The 26,884-nt window shown below is 71.2% G+C and overlaps 5 protein-coding genes across 10 annotated transcripts; 3 read left to right on the top strand and 2 right to left on the bottom strand.

Moving 5' to 3' along the window:
• Nucleotides 1-358: 358 nt before the first annotated feature.
• On the bottom strand, nucleotides 359-2,097 carry ZBTB3 (zinc finger and BTB domain containing 3). Its single transcript, XM_030006873.2, is given in 3 exon segments — nucleotides 359-980; nucleotides 982-1,665; nucleotides 2,003-2,097. Coding segments are annotated over 3 exon segments (1,314 nt in total). The 5' UTR covers nucleotides 2,081-2,097; the 3' UTR covers nucleotides 359-428.
• A 564-nt stretch (nucleotides 2,098-2,661) lies between these two features.
• On the top strand, nucleotides 2,662-8,923 carry GANAB (glucosidase II alpha subunit). Of its 2 annotated transcripts, XM_030006869.2 has the most exons (25): nucleotides 2,662-2,720; nucleotides 2,978-3,079; nucleotides 3,171-3,279; nucleotides 3,390-3,517; nucleotides 3,630-3,809; nucleotides 4,173-4,238; nucleotides 4,633-4,732; nucleotides 4,872-4,956; nucleotides 5,043-5,139; nucleotides 5,227-5,407; nucleotides 5,491-5,644; nucleotides 5,752-5,987; nucleotides 6,075-6,201; nucleotides 6,282-6,361; nucleotides 6,648-6,791; nucleotides 6,901-6,997; nucleotides 7,081-7,182; nucleotides 7,267-7,510; nucleotides 7,603-7,667; nucleotides 7,774-7,850; nucleotides 7,949-8,023; nucleotides 8,120-8,233; nucleotides 8,320-8,432; nucleotides 8,514-8,614; nucleotides 8,708-8,923. In XM_030006869.2, the coding sequence occupies exons 1-25, from the start codon at nucleotides 2,701-2,703 to the stop codon at nucleotides 8,815-8,817; spliced, it is 2,907 nt and encodes a 968-aa protein (XP_029862729.1). In that variant the 5' UTR covers nucleotides 2,662-2,700; the 3' UTR covers nucleotides 8,818-8,923. The 2 variants fall into 2 exon arrangements, with proteins under 2 accessions (XP_029862729.1, XP_029862730.1); XM_030006870.2 differs by lacking the exon at nucleotides 4,173-4,238 and having other exon boundaries at nucleotides 8,708-8,922.
• A 566-nt stretch (nucleotides 8,924-9,489) lies between these two features.
• On the top strand, nucleotides 9,490-13,421 carry B3GAT3 (beta-1,3-glucuronyltransferase 3). Its single transcript, XM_030006872.2, has 6 exons — nucleotides 9,490-9,663; nucleotides 9,953-10,071; nucleotides 10,165-10,333; nucleotides 11,004-11,334; nucleotides 11,745-12,035; nucleotides 13,133-13,421. The coding sequence occupies exons 2-6, from the start codon at nucleotides 9,990-9,992 to the stop codon at nucleotides 13,229-13,231; spliced, it is 972 nt and encodes a 323-aa protein (XP_029862732.1). The 5' UTR covers nucleotides 9,490-9,663; nucleotides 9,953-9,989; the 3' UTR covers nucleotides 13,232-13,421.
• Nucleotides 13,304-16,033, bottom strand: LOC115338327 (basic proline-rich protein-like). The gene is made up of 11 exons (XM_041121936.1): nucleotides 15,640-16,033; nucleotides 15,434-15,519; nucleotides 15,206-15,340; nucleotides 14,915-15,106; nucleotides 14,673-14,816; nucleotides 14,467-14,570; nucleotides 14,293-14,368; nucleotides 14,109-14,197; nucleotides 13,924-14,001; nucleotides 13,748-13,797; nucleotides 13,304-13,619 (listed from the first exon to the last, which is right to left on the bottom strand). The coding sequence occupies exons 1-11, from the start codon at nucleotides 15,993-15,995 to the stop codon at nucleotides 13,391-13,393; spliced, it is 1,539 nt and encodes a 512-aa protein (XP_040977870.1). The 5' UTR covers nucleotides 15,996-16,033; the 3' UTR covers nucleotides 13,304-13,390.
• A 2,126-nt stretch (nucleotides 16,034-18,159) lies between these two features.
• Nucleotides 18,160-26,856, top strand: EML3 (EMAP like 3). 5 transcript variants are annotated; one of them, XM_030006862.2, is made up of 22 exons: nucleotides 18,163-18,299; nucleotides 19,686-19,845; nucleotides 20,637-20,744; nucleotides 21,043-21,071; nucleotides 21,201-21,227; nucleotides 21,316-21,439; nucleotides 22,090-22,239; nucleotides 22,321-22,390; nucleotides 22,902-23,012; nucleotides 23,088-23,183; nucleotides 23,288-23,422; nucleotides 23,509-23,647; nucleotides 23,722-23,873; nucleotides 24,067-24,192; nucleotides 24,272-24,403; nucleotides 25,026-25,093; nucleotides 25,424-25,512; nucleotides 25,592-25,689; nucleotides 25,768-25,855; nucleotides 25,967-26,065; nucleotides 26,161-26,291; nucleotides 26,526-26,856. In XM_030006862.2, the coding sequence occupies exons 1-22, from the start codon at nucleotides 18,269-18,271 to the stop codon at nucleotides 26,718-26,720; spliced, it is 2,358 nt and encodes a 785-aa protein (XP_029862722.1). In that variant the 5' UTR covers nucleotides 18,163-18,268; the 3' UTR covers nucleotides 26,721-26,856. The 5 variants fall into 5 exon arrangements, with proteins under 5 accessions (XP_029862721.1, XP_029862722.1, XP_029862723.1 ...); XM_030006863.1 differs by lacking the exon at nucleotides 18,163-18,299 and adding an exon at nucleotides 20,013-20,298; XM_030006861.2 differs by lacking the exon at nucleotides 21,043-21,071 and adding an exon at nucleotides 20,013-20,298 and having other exon boundaries at nucleotides 18,160-18,299; nucleotides 21,201-21,439.
• Nucleotides 26,857-26,884: the final 28 nt, after the last annotated feature.

The raw sequence follows: 26,884 nt of genomic DNA, 5'->3' as shown, positions 1-26,884 counted from the left end.
CTGGGTTGGGCTGGGGCCCAGACTGGGCTGAACTGGGATTCGGCCCAGTTCAGACTGCGACGGGACGGGGACGGGGGGACGGGGGGGGCTGCCCGAGCTCCTCCCGTCCGCCAGGGGGCGCTACCGTAACCAGCGAACACGCGCCCTGCCCAGACAGGGAAACCGGCCGCGGCGTTCGACCATTGGACCGCGGAAAGCCAATGGGGGCGCCGCGTGGGCGTGACCTCAGGCCCCGCCCCCTTCAGGGATCACCCGCTGCCCCTTTCCAACGGCGCTTTATTCCCCCACGTGACCGCCGTACACCCGCTCCGCTCCGCCGCCGCAGGGCCCCGCCCCTCGTCGCAGGGCTCCGCCCCCATGGCCCAGACCCCGCCCCCCGGCGCTCCCCCGGGTCCCGCCGCCCGCCGGCTCCGCCGCCCCGTCCCCGTTTAGGGCGGGTTGTCGCAATCGCGATCGTGATCGGCGTGGGCTCCGCCGCCGCCGCCGCTGCCGCGGGTGGTCGACCCGTGGCTGTGGGCCTTGCGGATGTGGCGGTAGAGGTCCCCGGACTGGGTGTAGCTGCGCAGGCAGTGACGGCACTCGTAGGGACGCTCCCGCGTGTGCACAGTGGCATGGCGGCGCAGGGTGTAAGAGCAGGAGAAGGTTTTCCCGCAGGTGGGGCAGGTCGGCGCCTCTTCGGCGAAAAGCCCGAAGCCCCCGCGCCCCTCCAGCGGTGGCAAGAACAGCGGCTCCCGCAGAGCTGGCAGCCCGAAGGGCAGCGGTTCTCCCGACGTCTCCCCAAAGGCTGTGGGCCGCGGGGCGCGGGACGGCCCGGGGAAGAGGCCGGCGGGGCGGCGGGCGCCCGCCTCGGGTTCCTCATCGGAGATGACGATGGCCTCGACCTTGACGGCAGCGGGCAGCAGCCCCCCGGGAGCGGCAGGTGCCCAGGGCCCGGCACAGAGCCCCCCCGGAGCAGGCAGCTCGCCCCCGGGGAAGGCGGCGCGGGGGGGTGGCCTCCGTCGAGCTGCTGGGGCTGGGGAGGGGGACCTCCGGGGGGGCTGCGCGGGGCCAGTCGCCCTCCATGCCGGGCTGCGTGGTGTCGGCCACGTCCACGCGGGACGCCGGCAGCTCAGGGGGGGGAGCGCCCTGCTCCTCGCTGCCGCCAGCCTGCGGAGCCGGGCCGGGGAGGGCCAGGAGGGGCACCCCGGGGCTGGGTGGGCGCTGCTGGGGGGCGGCGGGCGGCAGCGGGGGGCTGCCGGGGGCGTCCTCCTCCCTCTTGGTGCTGTCGGCCTCGGCCGGCACCCGCGCTTGCAGCTTCTTCTTGCAGAGCTTGACGACGTCGTTCATATGCAGGTAGCTGGCAGCCGCCAGCACGTCCTCCAGCGGCGTGGCAGCCAGCGCCAGCCGCCCCTCGTACATGAACTCCAGGAGCAGCCCGAAGGCGGGCGGCGTGACGATCTCGCTGTTCAGGCAAACCAAGTCGCCTTTGTCCAACCGCTCGGCGTAGCACATGTGGAAGAAGGCGCTGCAGGCAGCCAGGACGGCGCGGTGAGCCGGGAACGGGGCGCTGCCCACCAGCACGGTGCAGTCGCAGAGGAAACCCTGGGCCCGTTGCTCTCGCAGTCCCCGCAGCAGCTGCCGGCTGTGCTCGGGGAACTCCATGGCGTCCCGCGGGGGTGTGCCGGCCTGCGGGGGGGACAAGGAGGGGCTGGTGGCAGTGGCGGGGGGGGCTCAGCCGGGGCTGGCCTGCCGAGAGGGTCTGGCCCGGCCGGGAGGCAGCAGGGCTGGCCCGGCGGGGCCCGTTCAGCCCCGGTGGGGCCCGTTCATCCCCGGTGAGGCTCTTTCATCCCCGGCAGGGCCCGTTCAGGCCCGTTCAACCCCGGTGGGGCCCCTTGAGCCCCGGCAGGGCCCGTTCAGGCTCGGTCATCCCCGGTGGGGCCCGTTCAGCCCCGTTGAGGCTCGGTCAGCCCCGGCGGGGCCCGGTCAAGCCCGTCCCGGTTCCGCGCTCCCCGTCCCCACTCACCACAAAGCAGCGGCCCGGCGAAGCCCCGCCCCTCCGTGCTGATTGGCAATCCGACCGGCGGGCCACCCGCGCTCCCATTGGTCCGGTAGCCTGCCGCTCAACGAGGCAGGGCTGACGGAGGTCAGCGGCGGCTGTTGATTGGTCGCCGCCTGCCGCCACTCATGGCGGCAGGCTGCTGACTGGCGACTGTTGCCGCCCTCCCGGGAAGAGGCGGGCCGCGGTTGCCGTGGCCGTGGTTGCCATGACCGCGGGGGCGGGGCGTTGCCGGGGAAGCCCGCAGCGGACGGGCGGTCCCCCGGGCCGGGAGGGTGTTCTGATTGGACGCTCGGATGTGTCGCTCAGCTTTTCCGCGCTTTCATTGGTTTGCCCGTCCTCCCTGCGCGGCGTGTCCCCGCCTCTTCCCTACCTCGCGCTCTGATAGGAGCCAGCTCCCATCCCTCAACCCCTCGCGCGCGCCAATCGCGAGAGGGAGAGGGGCGGGGCTGCGGCCTCCCCGGCAACCAGGTGAGACGGGGCGGGGCTGGAGCCAGGGCGCGCCGGCGGGCCCTAAGCTCCGCCCCGCAGCGGGAGGGGGAAGTGGGCGTGGCCGAAGGCGGGTTCGCGGGCGGGGCTCCCCTCAGCCAATGGGACGCGGCGGCGTGAGGTGGGGGGTGGGGGGGGGCGCCAGGGGCGGGGTGAAGGGTCAGGCCCGATCCAAGATGGCGGCGGCGCCGGGGAGGTGAGCGTGCGCCGGGGCGGGGGGGGTGGGGGGTGTGTGTGGAATCCCGCGGCCGGGACCGTACCCCTCCCCCTTCCCCGGGGGGGCACCCCGCGTTCCGAGACCCCCCCCCCCCCCCCGGGACCCCCCCTCCTCTCCCCGGGTCCCCACCCCCACCCCCTTGGGCCTGAGCTGCGGCCCAGCCCCGCCACCGTCCCCGTCCCCGTCCCCGGTCGGACCCGGTATATGTGTGTTCGTGTGTGTCCCCCCCCCCGCAGGCGGAGGCCGGCGGTGCTGCTGTGGGCGGCCGTTTGCCTGGCGACCGCCCTGGCCGTGGACCGGAGCAACTTCAAGACGTGTGAACAAAGCGGTTTCTGCAGGTGGGGGGGGTTAGCTATGGTTGGGGGGGGCTGGGCTCAGGGTCTGTCGTCCTCCCCCAAACACACCCCACCTTTTCTTGCTTCCCCACAGGCGCCAGCGCGGCCTGCAGCCCGGCCACTCGCCATACCGGGCCCTCCTGGAGTCGTTGCAGCTCGGACCGGATGCCGCCAGGTTACAGCTCGTTAACGAAGTCACCAAGGTCCGTACCGGGACCGGGGAAAGCGCGGAGGCGGTGACCGGCACCATCCTGCCGAGACCGTGTTTGTATATCCGTCCTTTCCCTCCCACACGCACCCCCTTTTTTTCCAGGTCCCGCTGCTGCTGGAGCTGTGGGGGCTGCAAGGGAACGTCACCCGTATCCGCATCAAGGAGCTGAACCCGCTGCGGCCGCGGTTCGAGGTGCCGGACGTGCTGGTGGCCGAGCCGCCGGTGGAGCGGTGAGCACCGGGTGGAGGGGAGGGGATGCGGAGATGGGGACACGCACGTTAGCCGGGTTGGGGAGTGGGGGGACGCAGCCGCTATCGGCACCCCCCTTCCCCTTTCTGGCAGGTTGGCAGTGACGGGGCGAGACGAGGGGAGCCTGGAGCTGTCGCTGGGCCCCGCCGGACACCGGTTGCTGGTGACGGAGAAGCCATTCCGCATGGACCTGCTGCAGGGACGGGAGCTGCTCTGCAGCGTCAACGCCCGCGGCCTCCTCTTCTTCGAGCACCTCCGACAACGCCGGGACTCGTGAGTACGGCCGGGGGTGGGAGGCTCTGCGGCCGGGTGGGTGGGACCGGGTCCCCCCCCCTGCTCCCCAGGTTCCCCCCCCCCAACCCAGGGCACCCAGCAAACCCCCCCCTGGGGAGCTCAGGGTGCTTGGCCGTCCCCACCGGTGAAGGTAAACCCTAGGGAAGGGGGAGGCGGGGAACGGCAGCGTTCCAAAGGGCCCCCCACCGCCCACCCCGAGAGGGTGGGCAGCCCAAGGGGAAGGGGTGGGGGGTGGGGGGAAGCCGGGCCGGGCCGCGTCCGTCTGTCCGTCCGGCGGCTCCTCGCACTGACTCTCGCTGTGTTTCTGTTTCTGGCTGCGCTTCCCCCCCGCCCGCGCCCCAGTTTCTCGGATAAAGTTAGTAGCTCGGTCGGTAGCTTGTGGGATAAGATCAAGACCCTTTTCCATAGGTAAATCTGTGGCTTCTGCTGCTGTCTCTGCCCCCCCCCCCCCCCCCCGGGCCCCCAGCGGGAGCCCTGGCCAGGGGACCCCCAGGGCAGCGTCCCCCCATAGCCCCCCTGGGCCGGGTAGGCCCCGGCGGGAGGGAGGAGGAAGGGGCAGGAGCGGCCGGGGCCGTCCCCGTCCCCCCAAAAGTGAGGAACTGCCCCCCCCCCACCCCGAGCAAGCTGGGGGGGGGGGTGGTTGGGGTGTTGTGCCCACCTTCAGGGCCCCGAGTGAGTGCTTGCCGGGGCGTCCTGTGTCTGTCCGTGTCCCCTCCCCACTGCGAGCCTGCTGCGTGCGTGACTCTTGCCTGCGGCGACCGGGATGCCCCGGGACCTTATAACCGCCCCCCCGCCCCCACAGGGACACCCCCAGGGAGCCCACGGCGGAAGAGGGGGGGGCTGCCGAGGGGCAGGAGGAAACCACTGGCGGGACGGAGGACGCTGGCACCCAGAGCGAGAAGGTATTACAGGGAGCGGGGCTGCGGACGAGGTGCTGGGGTCCAGTGGGGAGTTGGGCCCCCTCCTTATTTTTTGGGGGGGGGGGGGGGGGGGGGGAGAACTCCTCTCTGCATCCATCCCTAACGGCATCTGGTCCCGTAGCCCACAGAGGCCACGGCCGAGGCTGCGGAGGAGCCGGGCTCCTGGGAGGAGACGTTCAAGACACACACGGACACCAAACCTAACGGTGAGGCCCGTCCCGTGGCCAGGGAGGGGGGGGACCGGTGTGGGGGGGCTCCCGGTTTCACCACTCCCCTCCCCGTCCCACTGCAGGGCCCACCTCGGTGGGGTTGGACTTCTCCCTGCCCGGCTTTGAGCACGTTTACGGCATCCCCGAGCACGCCGACAGCCTGCGGCTCCGCACCACCGAGTGAGTGGCGGGGAGAGCGAGTCGGGGAGGAGGGTGATGACGGTGGTACCGCGGGGGGGGACGCTGACCCACCTGGCCTCCCGCAGGGGGGGGGGACCCGTACCGCCTCTACAACCTGGACGTCTTCCAGTATGAGCTCTACAACCCCATGGCACTCTACGGCTCCGTCCCGCTCCTGCTGGCACACAGCGCCCGTCGCACCCTCGGCATCTTCTGGCTCAATGCCGCCGAGACCTGGGTGGATATCAGCTCCAACACCGCCGGCAAGGTGCAGGAACGGGCGACGGGGGGGTCCTGGGGAGGAGTTGGGGGGGTCCGGCAGGACTCTTTGACACCCCTCCCCGCCTGCAGACGCTTTTCGGGAAGCTGCTGGATTACATGCAGGGCGGGGGCGAGACGCCGCAGACAGACGTGCGCTGGATGTCGGAAAGCGGCATCGTCGACGTTTTTCTGCTGCTGGGCCCCACGCCCGCCGCCGTGGCGGGGCAGTACGCCGCCCTCACCGGTACGCCGCCGCGGGGAGGGAAGGAGGAGGGTGCGCCAAAACAGGGCCAGCACCGGGCACCCCGCTGCGAGCCCCGCTGTCTGTCCGTCCATCCGTCTCCCCCGCAGGCACCCAGGCGCTGCCCCCCCTCTTCGCTTTGGGTTACCACCAGAGCCGCTGGAATTACAACGACGAGGAGGACGTGGCAGCGGTGGAGCGGGGTTTCGAGGAACATGCCGTCCCCTGCGACGTCCTCTGGCTGGATATCGAACACGCCGACGGCAAACGTTATTTCACTTGGGACCCCAGCAAGTTCCCCCGACCCCGAGACATGCTGCAACGCCTGGCCGCCAAGAAACGCAAGGTAGGGGACCCCCGCTGAGGGGCTGGGGGGGGGTGCCTTGGGACCCCCCCTGGGTGCTGACGCGTATTTTTGTGTGTCCCCCCCGAGATGGTCAGCATCGTGGACCCCCACATCAAGGTGGACAGTGGGTACCGCGTTCACAACGAGCTGCGCTCCCGCGGCTTCTATGTCAAGACGAAAGACGGCAGCGACTACGAGGGCTGGTGCTGGCCGGGTGAGCGGGGCTGTGCGGTGGGGGGGGGGTCCTAGAGGGAGCCTCGGGGGGGTCCACGCTGACCCCTGCACTGCTCCCAGGCTCCGCTGCGTATCCTGACTTCACCAACCCCGAGATGCGTGCATGGTGGGCCTCCATGTTCGCCTACGACCAGTACGAGGTGAGGAGCAACTGCCCCGGTGGGTGCGTGGCCCCCTCCCCATCACTGTCAGCCCCCCCCCCGGCAGGTGTCTGGCCCCCCACGTCACTGCCATGTCCCCCCTAAGTCACTACCTACCCCCCCCAAGTTGCTACCCACCCCCCATCGCTCTTCTGCTCTCAAATCACCGTTTTCCCCTGTTGCTCATGTGCCCCGCTCCAAGCTGCTCTCCCCTCCTCACCCCTCTGCCCCCCCCCCCCCCATCGCTCCTGTGCTCCCCCCTCACCGTGGGCCCCCCCCCCCCCAGGGCTCGACCGAGAACCTTTTCACTTGGAATGACATGAACGAGCCCTCGGTCTTCAGCGGCCCCGAGGTGACGATGCACAAGGACGCCGTGCACCACGGCGGCTGGGAGCACCGAGACCTCCACAACCTCTACGGCCTCTACGTGGTGAGCGTGGGGGCCCCCCCCCCTCACCCTACACCCCCCCTACACATGCCAGGGGGGGGTCCCTCACAGCTTCTCTTTCTCCCCCCCCACCCCAACCCCGTCCCTGCAGCAAATGGCGACGGCCGAGGGACAGATCCAGCGCTCGGGTGGGCAGCACCGACCCTTCGTCCTGAGCCGGGCTTTCTTCGCCGGCTCCCAGCGTTACGGTGAGGGTGGGGGTCCACCCTGGGGCCCCCCCTCTGTGTGTGTGTGCCCCCCACTCCTCCTCACCCCCACCTCCGTCCCGCAGGTGCGGTGTGGACGGGCGACAACGCGGCTGAGTGGGAGCACCTGAAGATTTCCATCCCCATGTGCCTGAGCTTCGGGCTCGCCGGTCTCTCCTTCTGCGGCTGTGAGCGGGGCAAGAGTGGGATCGAGGAGGGGGGGGGGCTCGGTGCGCTCGGACCCCCACCCTGAGCCCCTCCTGCCCCCGTAGCGGACGTGGGGGGCTTTTTCAAGAACCCCGAAGCGGAGCTGCTGGTGCGGTGGTACCAAGCGGGCGCTTTCCAACCCTTTTTCCGCGCCCACGCTCACCTGGATACGGCGCGCCGCGAACCCTGGCTTTTCGGGGAGGAAAACGTGGCGCTGATCCGCGCCGCCATCCGCCAGCGTTACGCTCTCCTCCCGTTTTGGTATACCGCTTTCTACCGCAGCCACCGCCACGGGCTGCCCGTCATGAGGTGAGCGGGTGTGGGGGGGTCCTCCCCAAAAAAACTCCCCCCTCCCCTCCCCAGGTTCATGACGTCTGTGTGTGTCCCCCCTCTTCCCCCAGGCCGCTTTGGATGGAGTACCCCGAGGATGCCACCACCTTCGCCATCGATGACCAGTACATGATCGGTGAGGGGGGGGGGGGATTTGCCGGCCGTGGGGGTGTCCCCACTCCCGTTTGGGGGTCGTCCCCCCCACCCCAGTGCTGACCCAGGACCCCCCACCTCGTCCCCAGACAGGGCGCTGCTGGTGCACCCCGTGACAGAGCAGGGCGCCCGTGGGGTGCAGGTCTACTTACCCGGCAAGGGAGAGGTGAGCTTGGGGGGGGGGGGGGGGGGGGGGCTGCAGGCTTTGGGGCGGGGGTGTTAGGGATCCAGCCTCCCCCCCCAACCTCTCTCTGGTCCCCCCAGGTCTGGTACGACGTCGCCTCCCTCCAGAAGCACCACGCACCCCAGACGCTCTATGTGCCGGTGACCATGAGCAGCGTGGGTGACGGGGCTGGGGGGGCAGGTTTGGGGGGGCTACGGTGGGTGTGGGGGGGGATCCGGGCCCACCTTCCACCCACCCCCCCCCCCCCCCAGGTGCCGGTGTTCCAGCGCGGGGGGACAGTGGTGCCGCGGCAGGAGAGGGTGCGACGTTCCACCGAGTGCATGCGGGGGGACCCCTTCACTCTCTATGTGGCCCTCAGCCCCCAGGTAAGTGCAGAGCCCCCCCACAGACCCCCCCCAAACTCCCCCAGCCCTCCCTGACTCCCCCCGTTGCCCCCCCCCCCTTCCTCCAGGGCACAGCCGAGGGCGATCTTTTCCTGGATGACGGGCAGAGCTTTGACTACGAGACGAAGGCGCGCTACCTGCACCGGCAATTCACCTTCGCTGGCAACACGCTGACGGCCAGGTACCCCCCCAGACCCCCCCGGGACCCCTCTGCCCCCCTCCTCGGCCCCCCCCCGGACCCCCCTTTTCTCTTTTCCCGCAGCTCCGCGGACCCCCGGGGTTCCTTCGACACCCCAGCTTGGCTGGAGCGTGTGGTGATCCTGGGCGCAGGGAAACCGGCCGCTGTCGTTCTCCGTCCTGCGGGTGAGTTAGGGGCTTCTGGGGGGGTGTGGGGGTGTGTTCTGGGGCCCCCCCTAACCCTGTGTGTCATTGTTGTTGTCTCCCCCCCCACCCCAGACGGCTCCGAAACGCGCCTCGACTTCCAGCACGAGGCCGAGACTTCCGTCCTCACCCTGCGCAAGCCGGGGGTCCGCATCGGCGACGACTGGGCCATCGTCCTGCGATAATGCAGAGGGGGGGGGCTGCTGCTGGGGGGGGGGGGGGGGCAGGGGGCAGCTCCCCCTGCCCTTCCTGTCCCCTACCCCCCGGGACCCCCCCACAGCCCCCCAGGACCCCCCCCACCCAGGGTCAGGGAGCTCCCCCTGCCCCCTTGGCTGCTGTAAGGGGGGGCCCTTTGGTTTGGGGGGGGGGGGGGGCACTGCCTCTGACCACCACCACCCCCCCCAAAGTGTGGGGCTGGGGGGCAGGGGTGGGGCTGGTGGGGGGATGGGGACCAAAGCTTTGCCTGCCCCCCTTGTGCCCCCCCCCCACTCCCCTTCCCTCCTTCCTCCCCCCCCCCCAGCCAGCGGGGGTCAGCTGGGGTTTGGGGGAGCCCCCCCCAATTCTCCTTCCCCTCCCTCCACCCCCCCCAGCTGTGGGGCACATGAGGGCTGGGGGGGGGGCGAGGCAAGAACTGGGCCCCCCCTCCCGCGGCTGAGTGGGGTCGGGGGTGGGGGTGGGGTGGGGAGGGGGCGGCCCCGTGCCGGGTTTTGATAAAAGATAAATAAAACCAGGAAAAAAAAAAAACCAAAAAACAACAGTGTTTTGAGGGGCGGGGGGGGGGCAGCCCCCGGAACCCCCGGGCCGGGGCACGGGCAGCGGCCGGAACCTGCAGGACGGACCCGCGACCGGAAGTGGCGGCCGGAGCGCGGTGGGGGACGGACCGGAAGTGCCGGCCTGGCCTGGCCCGGCCCGGCCCGGCCCGGCCCGGCGGAGCCTTCGCGACCCCGAACCGGTCCCGGTTCCCTTCCCGGTACCAAGTTCGGTCCCGGTAGGGCCCGGCCCGGTTCCCTTCCGGCTCCGGTTCCGTCGCGGTGAGTCCCGGCTCCGTTGCCGTGGTAACGGCGCCACGTCTGCGCTCCTTTGCTGAGGCGACTTGGGGGGGGCGGTTGGAGGCACCGGGAGCACCGGCGGGGGGCTTGGAGGCGGCGGGGGGGGGCACGGGCATGTACTGGGGGGCTGCAGGGACTGTGCTGGGGTGACTGGGAGCGAGATCCGGGACCCGGGGGGGGCAGGGGTGCGGGAAAGGCTCTGGGCAGAGTCTGCTGGGGGGGCTCCGGGGCAGGACGCCTGAGCCCCCCGCTCTCCCCTCCAAAAAAAAAGCCCCCCGGACCCCCCCCCGGACCCCCCCAGCGCTGCCATGAGGGTAAAGCTGAAGAACGTTTTCATCGTCTACTTCGTGGTGTCTCTGGTAGGGCTGCTCTGCGCCCTGCTGCAGCTCGGTGAGTGGGGGGGGGGGGGGCGGCTGAGGGGTCCTTGACCCCCCCCCAGGGTTTACCCTGGGGTCCCTGACCGCCCCGCCCCCCCCCCACCAGGGCAGCCCTGCGACTGCTCGCACCAGCTACAGGCCGAGCGGCGGCGAAGCCGGGACCGGGACCGGCTGCTGGCGGAGCTGCGGGGTGGGGGGGCCCGGGGGGAGCCCCGAGCGCAGGGGGGAGGCCGGGCCCTACCCACCATCTACGTGGTGACCCCCACCTACGCCAGGTGAGACCCCCCCCATGGTCCTCTACGGCTTGGCCAGGCTCCCCCCCCCCCCCCCAGCCCCATGCAGCCTGGCTGGTCCCCCCCCCAGACCCATTTGTCCTCCAGCCCAGCCTGGCCCCCCCCCCAGACCCATTTCCCCCCCCATGCCCCCATATAACCTGATCTGCCCCCCCAGACCTATTTGTGCCCCCACCCCACCCTGTACACCCCGGCTTGGCCCCCCCAGACCCATTCCCTCTCCCCTCCAGCCCCATAGAACCTGATCTGCCCCCCCCCAGTCCCATTTTTCCTCCACCCCACCCTGTACAACCTGCCTAACCGCCCCCCACATCCATTTCCCCCCCCCATGGCCCCATATAACCTGATCTGTCCCCCCCAGACCTGCTTACCCCTCAACTTAGCCTGGCCCCCCAGACCCATTCCCCCTTCCCCTGGCCCTATATAACCTGATCTGCCCCCCCCAGACCCATTTGCCCCCCCCATGGCCCCATATAACCTGATCTGCCTCCCCCCGCCCCAGACCCATTTCCCCCAACACAGCCTGGCCTGGGCTACTCCCAGCTCGATCCATCCACGCGCCCCCCATCCCCCTTGGGTTCACGTGCCCCCCCCAGCCCCCCAGGACCCCCCCCAGCCCCCCCCAGCCCCATTTTGCCCCCCCCCCCCCCAGGCCGGTGCAGAAGGCGGAGCTGGTGCGGCTGTCGCAGACGTTGCTGCACGTGCGGGCGCTGCACTGGGTGGTGGTGGAGGACGCGGCGGCCCCCACGGCACTGGTGGGGGGGTTGTTGGCCGCCAGTGGTGTTCCCTTCACCCACCTGAACGTCGAGACCCCCCCCGAACGTCGTCGCCGCCCCGGGGACCCCCCCTGGCTGCGCCCCCGCGGCGTCGAACAACGCAACCGGGCGCTGCAGTGGCTGCGGGAGACGCGGGCGCCCGGCGAGAGCGGCGTGGTCTACTTCGCCGACGACGACAACACCTACAGCCTGCGCCTCTTCGAGGAGGTGGGGAACCCCCCCGACCCCCCCCGAACCCTCTGACCCCCCCCAGAACACCCTGTCCCCCTCCCGACCCCCCAACTCCTTTCTGCCTCTTAACACCTCCAGCTTGTACCTTTTGGAAGTGATGGAGCGTGCTGTTACCCCCCAGCCCCTCCCTGAACTCCCCTCAAATTCTTCCAGTCCCCCCGCACCCTCCCCAGCTCTCTTAACACCCCCAAACTCCCCTGCACCCCCACCAGAGCCCCCCCATTCCCGCCCACGCTCTCCTAACCCCCCCCCACAACCTCCCCTAGCCCCCTCTGCCCCTCAACATCCTCAGCCTTGCGCTTCTTTGAGGGGCTGTGCTGCTCCGCGGGGTCCCCCCCCCGTCCTCCTTGAGCCCCCCCCCAGCCCTGACGGCCGCTCTCCCCCAGATGCGCAGCACCCGCGGCGTGGCGGTCTGGCCGGTGGGACTGGTGGGGGGCCTACGTTTCGAACGACCGCTGGTAGCGGGGGGCCGGGTGGTGGGCTTCCATACCGCCTGGAAACCGGAACGCCCCTTCCCGTTGGATATGGCCGGCTTCGCCGTGGGGCTGCCCCTGTTGCTGGCGCGGCCCGCCGCCCGCTTCGACCCCCAGGCCGAGAGGGGCTACCTGGAGAGCAGTCTGCTGGGGGGGCTCGTCTCCCCCGCCGAGCTGGAGCCCAAGGCCAACAACTGCACCCAGGTGAGGGACGGGGCCCTCGGGGAGGGTTTGGGGTCCTTTGGGGGTCCTGGGGGGGCTCGTCTCCCCCGCCGAGCTGGAGTCTAAGACCAAAAACTGCGCCTAGGTGAGGGATGGGGGGGGTCCTTGGCGGGTCTGGGGTCCCATAGGGGCACGGTGGAGCCCTGGGCGGGGCTTGTCTCCCCTGCCGAGCTGGAGCCCAACACTGACAACTGCACCCAGGTCAGGAATGGGGGGGTCCCGGGGGTCCCTCAGGGGTTCGGGGGGGGTCCCTTGGGGGGGTTCTGGGGTCCCTCGGGTTTGGGGGATCCCTTGAGGAGGGTTCTGGGGTCCTATGGGGGCACAACAAAGTGCTGGGGGGGCTCATTTGCCCCACTGAGCTGGAGCCTGAGGCCAACAACTGCACCCAGGTCAGGAATAGGGGGTCCTGGGGTCTCTCGGGGGTTTGGGGGGGTCCCTTGGTGGGGTTCTGGGGTCCCTCAGGGGCTTGGGGGGGTTCCTTGGGGGGTTCTGGGGACCCATGGGGGCACAACAAAGTGCTGGGGGGGCTCATCTCCCCCAAAGAGCTGGAGCCCAAGGCTGACAACTGCGCCCGGGTCAGGAGCGGGGCCTCCCCCGGGGGGTGCTGGGGTCCCTCAGGGGTTTGGGGGTGTCCCTCAGGGGGTCCCAGGGTCCCTCAGGGGTTTGGGGGGTCTCTTGGGGGGGTTCTGAGGTCCCTCAGGGGTTTGGGGGGGGGGTCCTTCAGGGGTTTGGGATGTTCCTTGGGGGGGTCCTGGGGTCCCATGGGGGTACAGCAAAATGCTGGGGGGGTTTACTTCCCCCACTGAGCTGGGGCCTAAGGCAGAAAACTGCACCCAGGTGGGGGCCGGGGGGTCCTGGGGTCCCTCAGGGACGGGGGGGGTCCCTTGGGAGTGTGGGTGACAGGACAGGGTCCCCAGGGGAGGGAGGCCAGGCTGGGGGGGTTGGTGGGGGCCCAGTCCTCACAAGGGGGTCGTTGGGGTGCACAGACCAGGCTGGGGTGTGCAGGGTGCTCGGGGGGGGGGGGGGGGGGGGGTCCGTGCCACACTGGGGGGGTCCCGCTGACGCCCCCCCACCTCCAGGTGCTGGTGTGGCACACGCGGACGGAGAAGCCGAAGCTGCGGCAGGAGGAGCAGCTGCAGCGCGAGGGACGGGGTTCGGACCCCCACATCGAGGTGTGAGGGACCCCCCCGCGCCCCCCTTGCACTGCAGGGACCCCCCCCCGGGGAAGGATCGGATATGGGGACGTCCCCCGGGGACGCTCGGACTTTATTTATCGACAGGGTCCCCCCTTTCCGTGGGGGTCCCCCCCTTTTCCCACGGGGCTCCCCGGCCGAGTGTCATCTCCGCAATAAACTCTCCCGCTCCGTCCTCGTCCGTGTCTGGGGGGAGACATCCTGCTCCGGGGGGGGCGGTGGGCGCCTCACACCAGGGGCTGCTGCGTGCCCCCCCCCCACGGTAGGGGAGACAGGGGGCCACGGGGGGGGCAGGAACTGGGACCCCCCCCAGCCCTCCTGCTGCCGGTGGATCTTCATGTGGGCATTGCGGCTCTTGATCTTGGGGAAGATTCTGGGGGAAAATGGGGATGCGGTGGGGGGCTGGGGGGGGGCAGCACTGTCTGTGCCCCCCCCCAGCACCCTCTGTGCCCCTCCCAGGGACCCCCAATCCCCTTCTGCCCCCCCTCCCTCCCCGCATACTTGCCGCAGAGCTTGCAGGGGAAGCGGGAGCCGAGGGCTTCGGATGGCATCTGGGACAGAGAGAGGTGGGAGGAGAGGGGTCCCCAGTGCCCCCCAAAACCAGGGTGGGGGGTGCCACCGGTGCCCCCCCAGCACGATGGGGGGGGGGGGGTCCCTGACCCCCCCCCACCCTGTACCTGCCTCCGCGCCCGTCCCAGCCGCGACTTGTGCAGGTAGTAAAACTCGACGCACTGCGTCGTCCGTTTGGAGGGCACCTGGGTTTGGGGCGGGGAGGGGGGGGGGCAGGTTTTGGGGTGACCCTGTGGGAACGGGGTGGGGGGGGGACCCAGGAGCTGGGGGGGGGGGGGGGGGGGGCCCTCACCGCCTGCTGGATGCGTGTAAAGTCTTTCCCATGCCGCGCCAGGGCCTTGGCGAAGAGCCGCCGCTCCCGGGGGGTCCAGGTGTCGCTGCCTGTGGGGGGGTGTCAGGATCTGGGTTGGGGGGGGCCGTGGGGGCCCCCCAAAATCCCTCTTTAACCCCCCCCCCCACTTGGCCCCCCCCCTCACCGGTGTAGTGGTACCCAGCTAAGGGGTCTGCCCGCGGCCAGGCTGGCGTCCCCAGCAGCAGCAGCTCCAGGGCACCCTGGGGGGGGGGGGGGACGACGACACAGACGGGACATAGTGGGTCGCAAGGGGGGGGGGGGGGGCACCCCCAAACCACCCGGTGTCCCCCCCCCTCACCGTCAGGCTGCCGTCGGCGCGGGCCAGGCAGTGCAGGGCCAGCTCCCGGTTGGTGCCCCCCCCGGGAAGGGCACTGGAGCAGGCCAGGTCCAGCAAGGTTTCCACTGGGGGGGGGGGGCTGGGTGAGGGGGGGGGGCCCCAGGCAGGCCCCCCAACCCCCCCTACCCCTCCCCCTGACCGGGAAGGTGTTGGGGGGGGGGACTCACCTTGCTGCTGAGTCTCAGGGTCCCCCTCCAGCCCGGGCCAGGGGCTCCAGGCCAGCGTGGCCCCCCCGGGGGGGTCCTGCCCGCAGCCCCCCCCCCGCTGCCGCCGGCACGGCTGCCTGGAAGCCGGGGCCCACGTTGATCTGCCTGGGGGGGGGGGGGGGGGCACAAAGAGGGGGGGTGGTGGGCAGCCCCCCCCCCCAGCTGCTCCCCCGCCCTTCTTTCCGGGCCCCCCCCCAACTCACGGAGGCAAGAGGTGCTGGGGGTCGGCGGCCCTGGGGGGGCTGCCCCCTGCCAGCAGCCCCCCAAACAGCCCCGGCCCCCCACGCCCCGGGTCCAACATGGGGGGCGGCCGGTACCGTGGGGGGCCCCCCCCCAGCCCCAAGCGGCTTCGGTAGGGGGGGGGCCCAGCCCCTGCTGGGGGGGGCTGGTGGGGCCTGCGGGAGAGAGAGGAGAGGGGTCAGGGGGGGGCCCCGTGGCCCCCCCCCCCCCCCCCCCCCGCTACGGCAGGGACCCAGGCGTCCGGCTTTTCTCACCTCGGGGGGAGCCGTGCTCTCTGCCCAGGGGGGGCTCAGCTCGCAGCCCCCCCCCGTCTCCCCCAAGGCCCCTCCCGGCCATGGGGGGACCCCAGGGAAAGGCAACTCGGCACCCCTGAAATAGCGGTTGGGGTCCTGCGGGGAGGGGATGGGGGGGGGGGGTCAGGCACTGGGGGACCCAGTGTCCCCCCCCCCATGCCCCCCCCTCCCGGGGGCATCCAGACTCACCTGGTAGCATCGCGCCCCATCGGACACCCAGTCCGGGGGACCCAGGAGTCCGGCGAAGCCCTCGGCCCCCCCCAGTCCCTGCGGGGCTGCGATGGGACGACGGAACAGAGCCGGGGGGGGGGGGTCAGGGCTGCTTCCCCCCCCCCGCCACCCCCAAAAAGGCTCATGGGGCCCAGGTATCTGCCCCCCCCCTGCCCAGTGCTCACCTGGGCCCTGGAAGGGTGCAGGGGGGGTGCAGGGGGGGGGCTGCAGGTCCTGATAGAGGCAAGCGGGGGGCGGCTCCTCGTGGGGGGGGCCACCATAGGGCAGGGGCAGGTAGCCCGAGGGGGGGGGTGACCTCCCCGGCCACCGGGGTCCCGGCCCCCCAGGCCTTGCCCGGCAGACGGCCGGCAAAGGCCTGGGAGAAGGGGTCCAGGCGGCCGGGGGGTCCCTCACCCCGGGGGGGGCCCCAGGGCCCGGGGGGGGCCTCGGGGGGCCGGGGCTCCCAGTGGGGCTGCCCCACCGTGGGGAAGGGGCTGGCGGGGGGGTACAGGGGGGCATAGGGGCCCAGCTGCGGCTCCATGGTGCTGGGGGGGGGGGGGAGATGGGTGAGAAGGGTGGCTAGGGGACCCCCCTTCCCACTCCCCCCCATTTTTCCGGCCCCAGGGCCACCCCATGGACCCCGTTGTCCCCCCCCAGGGACTCAGGGGTCCCTCTGTCACCGCGTGACCCCCCTTGTCCCCCCGAGGGACCCAACCATCCCTGGGCCATCCCCTGACCCCCGTTGTCCCCCCAAGGGACCCAACGGTCCCGGGACCACCCCATGGCCCTCGTTGTCTCCCCAACCATCCCTGGGCCACCCCATGACCCCCATCGTCTCCCAAAGGGACCCAGGGGTCCCGGGACCACCCTGTTGTCCCCCCTCAAGGGACCCAGCGGTCCCGGGACCACCCCATGGTCCACATCATCTCCCAAAGGGACCCAGGGGTCCCGGGACCACCCCGTTGTCCCCGCAAGGGACCCAACCATCCCTGGGCCACCTCATTGTCCCCCCAAGAGACCCAGTGGTCCCTTGGCCATCCCATGGACCCCGTTGTCCCCCCAAGGGACCCAGCAGTCCCGGGACCACCCCATGGCCCCCGTTGTCTCCCCAACCATCCCTGGGCCACCCCATGACCCCCATCGTCTCCCAAAGGGACCCAGGGGTCCCTGGGCCACCCCGTTGTCCCCCCCCCAAGGGACCCAGTGGTCCCTTGGCCATCCCATGGACCCCGTTGTCCCCCCAAGGGACCCAGCAGTCCCGGGACCACCCCATGGCCCCCGTTGTCTCCCCAACCATCCCTGGGCCACCCCATGACCCCCATCGTCTCCCAAAGGGACCCAGGGGTCCCGGGACCACCCTGTTGTCCCCCCTCAAGGGACCCAGCGGTCCCGGGACCACCCCATGACCCCCGTCATCTCCCAAAGGGGACCCAGGCACCCGGGCCCCCGCCGTACCTGCAGCGGGGGGGGGTCTCGCCCTGTCCCCGTCCCCTCGCCGAGGCGAGAGCCGGCGCACACGGAGCAGAGGCTGTTCCCGGAGGCGCAGCCCCGAACCCGCTTGCGCTATGACTGTGCAGGATGCGGCCCCGGCTCACACCTGCCCCCCCCCCCCAGCACCCACCCACCCCTGTGGGAGGGCAAAGCGGGGCCAACCTGCCCCTGGGGGGGGCAGGAGCAAGGAGGGGGGAGGGATGGAAAGGGCACCCCAGTATCCCGGTGTGGGGGGTGCACAGCACCCAGGCATCCCGATCCCAGTCCCGGGGGGGTGCGCAACGAGCCTGGATGCGAGTCCCTGAGCCAGCCTGGGTGGGGGGGTGCAGCACCCAGACGCCTGGGTCTGTGCCCTGGTTTTGGGGGGGGTAGCTGGGTCCCCTCAGTGGGGTCTGTAGAGCCGGACACTGGCATCTCTCTGCTGGCCCGTGGGGTTGGCCGTGCCCGGATGCCTGGATCGCCATCCCTGCCCAAGGTTGGGGTTTTTTTTGGGGGGGGGGGGGGGGTAGGGGGTGTGGGTGCAGCACCCGAACGCCTGGGTCCCCTATGCAGGCGACGTTTCACTTTCGGGATGAATCGGGGCCGCCGGCACCCTTTGTTGTGGGTTTGGGGTGCCGGGATGCAGCGCCCCGCTTCGTCCTGAAACCGGGCGGGTGGGGGCTGCCCCACGGTTATGGGGGTGCCACCCCCCCACACTCCACCACCCCACTGTGGCAAATCCAGGCATCCGGGCCTGAGGCCCCCCACCCCGAGTGGGGTGGGGGGGGTGATGGGGGTCCCCCCAGCCCCATGGCAGGGTGAATTATCGGGGCGACGGGCTGCTCCCTGCCCTGTCCCATCGCCCACCCCCGGGGAGACAGCAACATGGGGGGGGGGGGGGGGGGCATGATGGAAAAGGGTGGTGGGTCGTGACTGTGCCCGACGGGGCACCCATAGCCCCTCACCCCAAATCCTGGGGTGCCCCAGCATGGCGGGGGGGGGGGGGTACAACCAGCGTGACGCAGCTACCGGGGCGGTGGGTCCCTTGGTGTGGGGGGGGTGTCAGTGGGTTTGGGGGGGGTGTCACCCAGACAGCGGGGTCCCCCTGGGATACCCAGGTCCCTGGGTGTTGGGGGGGGGGGGCAGTGGGGTGCATGGGTGCCCCCAGAGGCCTGCTCCCCATTCTGCCCCCCCCCACACACACTTTTTCTCCATGGAGGCAGCGGCGGGCGCAGGATCAGGCCGGGGCGGCGAAGGGGAAATGACTCGGCGACGCCGCGGCGCTTCCTGGGGCGGCGAAAGCCGGAGGCCGCGGTCGAGGCCTCGCGTGGGCCCCCGCTCGCCATGGAGCCCGAGACGGATGGCGGCCTCCGCGGTGAGCCTGACCCCCCCCTCCACGGGCAGCCAGGGGTTAATGGAAGGGGGGGGGGCTGTGTTTGGGGGAGACCCCCTGCTCCACCCCACCACCCACCCCAGGGAGCCCTTGCTGCTCCCACCACCCCCCCCCCCCAGCCCCAGGGTGGCCCCACATACCCCAGAAATGGGGTCTGGGGTGTTGGGGGGGGGGCGGCTGGACGCCTGGGTCCATGCCAGGTCCCGGGGTGGGGAGAGAGGCTGGGGGGGGGGGACCAGGATAGCTGGGTCCCTGTGGCAGCGGGGGGGGTCCGTGGGGCAACAGGGGGGGTCCCTGGGGCAGTGAGGGGGTCCCTGGGGCGGTGGGGTGGAATGGGGAAACTGGGTGTTTGGGCGCTGGGGGGGGGTGACACAGGGGTCCCCAGACCCCAGGGTGCTGGGGGGGGTGCCATAGGTCCCCGGACGCCTGCTCCATGCCAGGTCCTGGGGAGAGGAGAGGCTGGGGGGGGGGGGGGTATCTGGATGGCAGCGTCCCTGGGGCAGTGGGGGGGGTCCCTGCGGCAGTGGGGGGGGGGGTCCCTGGGGTAGTGGGGTGCATGGCGGTGGAGTGGGGAAACCCGGCCTCTGGGTGCTGGGGGAGGTGACACTGACCCCTGGGTGCTGGGGGGGGGTGGGTGACACAGGACCCCAGATGGCTGGGTCCCTGCAGCAGCAGGGGGGGTTCCTGGGGCAACAGGGGGGGTCCCTGGGGCAGTGAGGGGGTCCCTGGGGCGGTGGGGTGCGTGAGGGTGGAGTGGGGAAACCGGGTCTCTGGGTGCTGGGGGGGGGGGGGTGTGACACCACAGACCCCTGGGTGCTGGGGGGTGGCGGGGGGTGACACGGGTCCCCAGACGCCTGGGTCCATGCCAGGTCCTGGGAGGGGGAGAGGCTGGGGGGGGGTTATGGGGGCACCCAGATGGCTGGGTCCCTGCAACAGCAGGGGTCCCTGGGGCAGTGGGGGGGGGTCCCTGGGGCAGTGCGGTGTGTGGGGGTGGAGCGGGGACACCCGGGTCTCTGGGTGCTGGGGGGGGGTGACACGGGACCCCAGATGCCTGGGTCCCTGGGTGCTGGGGGGCGGGTGACACAGGGGTCCCCGGGACACCTGGACCTCTGGGTGCTGGTGTCGGGGGGGGGGGGGGTGACACGGGTCCCCGGATGCCTGGGTCCCTGGGTGCTGGGGGGGCTGACACAGGGGTCCCCGGACCCCTGGGTGCTGGGGGGGGGGGGGCGGCAGGTGGGTGACACAGGGGTCCCCAGACACCTGGGTCCCTGGGTGCTGGGGGGAGGGGGGGGGGGGGGCGCGTGACACAGGGGTCCCCAGGCACCTGCATCCCCAAGCAGCACCGTGTCACCTTCTCCCCTCCCGCAGGTGACCCGGGCCCCCCCCAGCCCGCCGGCCCCCCTGGAGCTGCGGCTGCGACGCCTCGAAGAGGAGCTGGCGCTGGTGAAAGCGGCGCTGGCGGACGCCCTACGACGCCTCGGCCTCTACGACCAGCACCTGCCCCGGCTGCTGCGGCACCTGCCCCACGGTGAGGCCTCGACGCCGCGGTTCGCCCCCCCCCCCCCCCGGCCCCCGCCATGGGGTCCCTTGTCTGGAAGTCTGGGTGTCGCCATCATTCCCCCCCCCCAGACACCTGGGTCTGCGGGGTGATGGGGGGGGGGTCTCAGGTGCTGACCCCTTTCCCCACCTCCCCAGCCAACGGTGCCATCCCGGAGCCCTGCCTGCAGCTGGACCCCAATGGGCCCCCCCTTGCCCCCCCCGGCCCCCCTCAAACCATCAGCGTGGGGACGCAGACGGAGGAGACAGCCCCAAGCCCGGAGGCGCCGGGAGCCAGCGGGGACCAGGGGACCCCCCAGGAACCACCCCCTCCGGGGTCCCCCCCGTGCCCCCCGGCACCCACCCCAGCCTCCCCGGAGCCCCCGGCTCCCGATTCCCCCCCGGCAGCCCCCAGCCCGGCCCCACGGGGTGCCCGCAAAGAGCTGTGAGGATGGGGGTCCCCGATGTCTGGGACTGCTGGGGGAGCAGGAGGGCTGGGGGGGGGGGGTCCTGGATGCCTGGGTCTGCTGGCAGTGGGGGGGGGGGCTGCGGGGAGAGGGCTGGGGGCTGCCTGGATGCCTGGGTCCGCTGGGAAAGTGGGGGGCTATGGGGGAGAGGGGCTGGGGACCAATTGCCTGGGTCCGCGGGGAGGATGGTGTCGGGGTTAGGGTGGGATTTGGGGGGGATATGAGAGGCGGGGGGGGTGTTAACCCTTCACTGACGGTGTCCCCCCGTCCCCCCTGTCCCCCCCCTGCCCCCCATGTCCCCCCCCGTCCCCCCCAGCCTGCGCAGGCACAGCTCCTCCTCCGGCAGCGCCAGCCCCCGGCAGCGCCTGAGCAGGAAAGCGGCTTCGTCCGCCAACCTCCTGCTGCAGGCGGGGAGCCCCGAGAGGTGGGGGCCCCCCCCCGCACCCCCAAACCCACCGTGCATCCCCACAGTCCCCCCCCGCACCCCCTTTGTCCTCCCTGCACCCCAACCCCGCCTGCACCCCCCCATCGCCTCTGCGCTCCCACAGATCCCCTGCACCCCCTCATCCCCCCTGCACCCCCTCATCCCCTTGCACCCACAAACTTCCCCTGCACCCCCACGCCCCCCCTCCGTCCCGCTGCACCCCCTCACCCCCCCTCCAAGCCCTCTCATCCCCCCTGCACCCCCACACTCCCCCGTTGACGCCACCTCTCCCTGGCAGCCGCCCGAAGGAGCCCACCCTGAGCCCAGGTGGGTGCTGGGGGGCCGGGGGGGGGGGGGTGTGTGTGTCATTTTTGGGGTGCAGGGTGGGGGGGGGTCGGGTCATTACTGGGGTGCAGGGGGCTCATTTTTGGGGCATAACACCGTTTCCCTCCCCAGGGTCGCGCCGCGGGAACTACAACCTGGGTGAGGCTCGGGGGCATCGGTCCGTCCGTCCGTCCATGGGGCGGGGGCCGGGGGCCGTGGGGTGACCCCCGGCGTCCCCGCCCCACAGAGGGGGTGTCGGTGAAGATGTTCCTGCGGGGCCGCCCCATCACCATGTACGTGCCCTCGGGGCTGGGCCCCTACGGGGGGCTGCGGGCCGAGCTGCCCCCCGAGCGCCTCCAGCTCGACTGGGTGTATCCTGCACCGCGGGGGGGGGGGGGGGGGGCGACCCCCCATGGCGTGTCCCATCCACATGCCCCCCCTCCCCCCCCAACCTGGGGGTCCCCAGCCCCATCCCTGTCCCCATTTGGGTGTGCCTGTCCCTCTCTGGGGGTCCCCATCCCTCTCTGGGGTCTCCCTCCATCTTTGGGGGTCCCATCCCTGACCCCATCCCCATCCATCTCTGGGGGTCCCCATCCTTCTCTGGTGTCCTCATCTGGGGGTCCCCATCCCTCTCTGGGGTCTCCATCCATCTTTGGGGGTCCCATCCCTGACCCCATCCCCATCCCCATCCATCTCTGGGGGTCCCCATCCTTCTCTGGTGTCCTCATCTGGGGGTCCCCATCCCTCTCTGGGGTCTCCATCCCTCTCTGGGGTCCCCATCTGGGGGTCCCCATCCCCATCCATCCCTGGGGGTCCCCATCCCTCTCTGGGGTCTCCATCTGGGGGTCTCCATCCATCTTTGGGGGTCCCATCCCTGACCCCATCCCCATCCGCCTCTGGGAGTCCCTATCCCTCTCTGGGGTCTCCATCTGGGGGTCCCCATCCCCACGTGGGGGTCCCCCTTTGGGGGCAGGGGGGGTCCCCACCCACCACACCAGTTGCATCCCTTAACGGAGCCCAGCTACGGGTACCGGGGCCGGGACAGCCGCTCCAACCTGCACGTGCTGGCCTCGGGCGAGCTGGTGTACTTCATCGCCTGCGTCGTCATCCTCCTGCACGTCCCGCGCCGCCGCCAGCGCCACTACCTGCGCCACAGCGACTGCGTGCGCTGGTGAGCCCCGGGTGGGGGGGGATGTCCCCCGTCTCCATTCCACAACCCCCCCCCCGCCTTACCCCCTACTTCCCCCCGCAGCTTGGCCGTGCACCCCGACCGCCTCCGCGTTGCCACGGGGCAGGCGGCCGGCGTCGACAAGGACGGCAAGGTATGGCGTGGGATGGGGATGGGAATGGGTTCGGGAACGGGACTGGGATGGGGATGGGAACAGGATGGAGACAGGGATGGGACAAGGATGAGGATGGGACGGAGACGGGGATGGAACGAGGATGGGACAGAGACGGGGATGGGAACAGGATGGAGACGGGGATGGGACAAGGATGAGGATGGGACAAGGATGAGGATGGGACAGAGACGGGGATGGGATGAGGATGGGACGGAGACGGGGATGGAACGAGGATGGGACAGAGACGGGGATGGGACGAGGATGGGACGGGGACGGGGATGGGATGAAGATGGGGATGGGACGAAGATGGGGATGGGATGAGGATGGGGATGGGACAGAGACAGAGTCGGGGATGGGGTGGGAATAGGATGGGATGAAGATAGGATGGCGGCAGGGACAGGATGGCGACGTGGACAGGATGGGATGGGGATATATATCCCCCCCACCGTGGGATGGGACCCCCTGGGACCCCCGACCCACGCTGTCCCCGCAGCCGCTGCAGCCCATCGTGCACATCTGGGACTCGGCCACGCTGCTCACGCTGCAGCAGATCGGCCTCGGCAGCTTCGAGCGGGGCGTGGGCTCCCTCGCCTTCTCCACCGCCGTGAGTCCCTGTCCCCCCGTCCCTCTGTGTGTCCCCCCCATCCTGCATCCGTCCCCCTCACCCCTGTCCCCCCAGGACCAAGGCGCTTACCTCTGCGTGGTGGACGACTCTAACGAGCACATGATGTCGGTGTGGGACTGCGCCCGCGGCACCAAGCAGGCGGAGGTGAAGGTGAGGGGACCCAGGCGTCCGGACGGAGTGGGGGGAACCCCAGCAGCTGGGGTGGGGGGTCCCAGGCATCCAGGCTGACAGTTTGTGTCCCCCCCGCCTCATAGAGCACGAACGAGTCGGTGCTGACGGTGGAGTTCAACCCCCAGGACAGCAGCAGCATCATCACCAGCGGCAAGTCCCACGTCTACTTCTGGACCTGGAGCGGGGCCACGCTCACCAAGAAGCAGGGCATCTTTGGGGTGAGGGGGGGTGCCCCAGGGGGCTGGGGGGAGCTGGGGGGGGGCGGGTTTGTGCTGATGCTGCTGTCTTTCCCCCGACCCTGCAGAAGTACAAGAAGCCCAAGTTCATCCAGTGCTTCATCTTTGATGCTGCCGGGGACGTGCTGACGGGCGATTCCGAGGGCAACATCCTGACCTGGACCCGTGCCGCTGGAGACGGCCGCACACCGGGGAAGGGCGGCAAAGGTGGGGGATGGGGATGGTGGGATGGGGGACAAGGGACCGTGGGGCAGCTGTGGGGGCTGACCCCGATTCCGCAGAGACGTACCAGATCGGGCAGCAAACCCGGGCACACGAGGGCAGCATCTTCGCCCTGTGCCGCCGGCGAGACGGGACGGTGCTGAGCGGCGGCGGCAAAGACCGGCGGGTGGTTTGCTGGAGCCCCGCGCTCGTCCTGCTGCAGGAGGCCGAGGTGGGGGACCCGGCCCCCCCCCAAAACCCTCCCTAGTTCCCCAAAACCTGCCCCAGCTCCCCAAAACCCGCTCTGGCCCCCAGAACCTGCCCTGGTCCCCCAGCTCCCTGAGTGCTTCAGGGCAGGGGTGACCATGATGGGGAGGTGGAGGGGGGTTTGGGGTGCCCCCCCTGACCCCCCCCCTGCTTCTCAGCTCCCCGAGCGCTTCGGGGCAGTGCGGACCATCGCGGAGGGACCCGGGGACGAGCTGCTGGTGGGGACGACCCGCAACGCCCTATTGCGGGGGACGCTGGCCACTGGCTTCACCCCCATCGTGCAGGTGGGGCCAAAGGGGGCAGGAGGGGTCTCCCCATCATGGGGATGGGGTGACGACCCCCCCTCCCTGTCCCCCCCCCCAGGGGCACACGGACGAGGTGTGGGGCTTGGCCACCCATCCCAGCTGCTGCCTTTTCCTCACTTGCGGCCACGACCGGCAGCTCTGCCTGTGGGATGGGCAGGAGCACGCGCTGGCCTGGAGCCTGGCACTGGAGGTGGGGGGGCCTGGCGGGGGGGGGGGCATGAGCCTGGTATGGGGGTACAGAAGGGCTGGGGTGGCCATGGGGACCAGAAGGCAGAAGCCTGGTATGGGGGTACAAGGGGGCTGAGGGGACCAGGGGGGTGGGAGACTGGTATGGGGGTACAGGAGGGCTGGTGGTACCAGGTGGCAGGAGACTGGTATGGGGGTACGGGGGGGCTGGGGGAGACATGGGGACCAGGAGGCAGAAGCCTGGTATGGGGGTACAGGGGTACAAGAGGGCTGGGGGGACCAGGGTGGTGGGAGACTGGTATGGGGGTACAGGAGGGCTGGGGGGGGGCTGGGGGGACCAGGGGGTGGGAGACTGGTATGGGGGTACAAGGGGGCTGGGGGGACCAGAGTGGTAGGAGACTGGTATGGGGGTACGGGGGGGCTGGGGGAGACATGGGCACCAGGAGGCAGAAGCCTGGTATGGGGGTACAGGGGTACAAGAGGGCTGGGGGGACCAGGGGGGCAGGAGACTGGTATGGGGGTACAGGAGGGCTGGGCGGGCTGGTGGTACCAGGGGGCAGGAGCCTGGTGGGGGGGGTCTGTGGGGGCTGGTGCCTGTGTGGCCTGACACCCCCTTTCCCCCGCAGGACACGGGGCTCTGTGCTGACTTCCACCCCGGGGGGCAGGTGGTGGCCGTGGGGCTGCTCACGGGGCGGTGAGTGACGGGGGATGGCGGGGGGGGACATGGGGGGATGGCGGGGGGTACAGTGGCTGGGGGTCATGGTGCCACGCAGGGGGACGGAGACATGGGAGGACATAGACGGGGACACGGGGGGGCCGGTGCCCTCCGCCTGCCCGACCCCCGTGGTCCCCATGTCCCCCTGTCCATCCTGGTCCTCCCTGGTCCTCGCTCTCCCCCCCATCCCTGCGGTCGCCTGTGTCCCCCTGTTCCCCCCGGTACCTGCTGTGCCCTCGTCCCCCCCTATGTGTCTTCCCCCCCCCGTGTGTGTCCCGTCCCCCCCCCTTGTCCCTGCTGTCCCCACAGGTGGCTAGTGCTGGACACAGCAACGCAACAGCCGCTGGCCGGCGGCTCGGATGGCAACGAGCAGCTCTCGGTGGTGCGGTTCTCCCCGGGTGAGCCCCCGTCCCCATCCCCATGGCGGGGGGGTGGGGGGGGGGGTCCCTGTCCCCAACCTCGTCCCTGTCCCCACAGACGGCTCCTTCCTGGCCATCGGCTCCCACGACAACTTCATCTACATCTACAGTGTCACCGAGGGCGGACGCAAGTACACCCGCTTTGGGCGCTGCACGGTGAGAGTCGGGGGGGGGGCTCTGGGGGTCCCCACTGCCCCCCTTGTCCCCAACACTCCCTCCTGCCCCCCCCCTCAGGGCCACTCCAGCTTCATCACCCACCTGGACTGGTCCAAGGACGGCCGCTTCGTCATGTCTAACTCAGGGGACTATGAGATCCTCTACTGTGAGCTGGGGGGGATGGACTGGGGGGGCTGGTGGGCACCCCCTTACCCTGCTGGGACCCCCCAGGGGCTGGTCTCACTGCCCCTGTCCCCCCCCCCACCTCCCCAACCAGGGGACGTCGCCGGGGGCTGCAAACTGCTCCGCAACCGTTTCGAGAGCCGGGACCGGGAATGGGCGTCCTACACCTGCGTGCTGGGCTTCCACGTCTTTGGTGAGCGTGGGGGGGGCCGGGGGAGAGTCATGGGGGTCCTGGAGGTCCCCCTGACCCCCCCCCCCCCCCCCCCCCCGCACCAATGTCCCTTGCAGGCGTCTGGCCCGACGGCTCGGACGGCACCGACATCAACTCCCTGTGCCGGTCCCACCACGAACGCGTGGTGGCCGTGGCAGACGACTTCTGCAAAGTTCATCTCTTCCAGTACCCCTGTGCCCGCCCCAAGGTGGGCTGGGGGGGGGGGGGGGCGGACCCCCCGGGGGGGGGGGGCTGGGAGGGCCGAGGTGGGGTGTATAGGGGAGAAACCGTGGGAGGGCGGGTGTTTGCAAGGGGTGCACACGTGCAAGGGGAGGGCACACGCGTGCAACACGCGTGCAAGGAGCCCCCAGGCGCGGGGACGTGCTTGTGCAAGGGGTCCGGGCCGGAGACGTGTGCACGCTCACACTCACGGTCCCCGCAGGCGCCGAGCCACGTGTACGGGGGCCACGGCAGCCATGTCACCAACGTCCGCTTCACCCACGACGACGGGCACCTCATCTCCCTGGGGGGCAAGGACACCAGCGTCTTCCAGTGGCGGGTGCTGGGGGGGCCACCGCCCCCCTGCAGCCGCTCACCCAGCGCCCCGGAGCCTGGGGGGGACCCCGATCCGCGCTGAGCCCCCCCCCCCCCTTCCTCTGCTGCTTCCTCTTCCTCCTTCCCCTCCTCGCCCTCCTGGGGACCAAGGTGGGGCTCAGCCCCCCCCTATTTTCACGCTGCACTGTGAGAGGCACCAATAAAGCCTGGGGTCAGGGGCCTGGCTCCGCCTGCTTCCTGCCGCCG

Source organism: Aquila chrysaetos, unplaced genomic scaffold (assembly GCF_900496995.4).
Source record: "Aquila chrysaetos chrysaetos unplaced genomic scaffold, bAquChr1.4, whole genome shotgun sequence".
Classification (NCBI taxonomy): domain Eukaryota; kingdom Metazoa; phylum Chordata; class Aves; order Accipitriformes; family Accipitridae; genus Aquila; species Aquila chrysaetos.
The sequence above is the reverse complement of the archived record's forward strand: the minus strand, read 5'-3'. Positions and strand labels throughout refer to the sequence as shown.

Excerpts from the sequence above, each read along its gene's own strand:
- GANAB (XM_030006869.2), top strand. The coding sequence starts at position 2,701 with ATGGCGGCGGCGCCGGGGAG. Across the intron at positions 3,518-3,629 it reads GCCGAGCCGCCGGTGGAGCG|GTTGGCAGTGACGGGGCGAG; the intron begins GTGAGCACCGGG and ends CCTTTCTGGCAG. Across the intron at positions 8,234-8,319 it reads ATGTGGCCCTCAGCCCCCAG|GGCACAGCCGAGGGCGATCT; the intron begins GTAAGTGCAGAG and ends CCCTTCCTCCAG.
- B3GAT3 (XM_030006872.2), top strand. The coding sequence starts at position 9,990 with ATGAGGGTAAAGCTGAAGAACGTTTTCATCGTCTACTTCGTGGTGTCT. Across the intron at positions 11,335-11,744 it reads GCCTGCGCCTCTTCGAGGAG|ATGCGCAGCACCCGCGGCGT; the intron begins GTGGGGAACCCC and ends GCTCTCCCCCAG. Across the intron at positions 12,036-13,132 it reads AGGCCAACAACTGCACCCAG|GTGCTGGTGTGGCACACGCG; the intron begins GTGAGGGACGGG and ends CCCCACCTCCAG.
- LOC115338327 (XM_041121936.1), bottom strand. The coding sequence starts at position 15,995 with ATGGAGCCGCAGCTGGGCCCCTATGCCCCCCTGTACCCCCCCGCCAGC. Across the intron at positions 15,107-15,205 it reads AGAGCACGGCTCCCCCCGAG|GCCCCACCAGCCCCCCCCAG; the intron begins GTGAGAAAAGCC and ends TCTCTCCCGCAG. Across the intron at positions 14,369-14,466 it reads GCGCCGACGGCAGCCTGACG|GGTGCCCTGGAGCTGCTGCT; the intron begins GTGAGGGGGGGG and ends CCCCCCCCCCAG.
- EML3 (XM_030006861.2), top strand. The coding sequence starts at position 18,269 with ATGGAGCCCGAGACGGATGGCGGCCTCCGCG. Across the intron at positions 25,094-25,423 it reads GTGGGGCTGCTCACGGGGCG|GTGGCTAGTGCTGGACACAG; the intron begins GTGAGTGACGGG and ends CTGTCCCCACAG. Across the intron at positions 25,690-25,767 it reads CCCGCTTTGGGCGCTGCACG|GGCCACTCCAGCTTCATCAC; the intron begins GTGAGAGTCGGG and ends CCCCCCCCTCAG.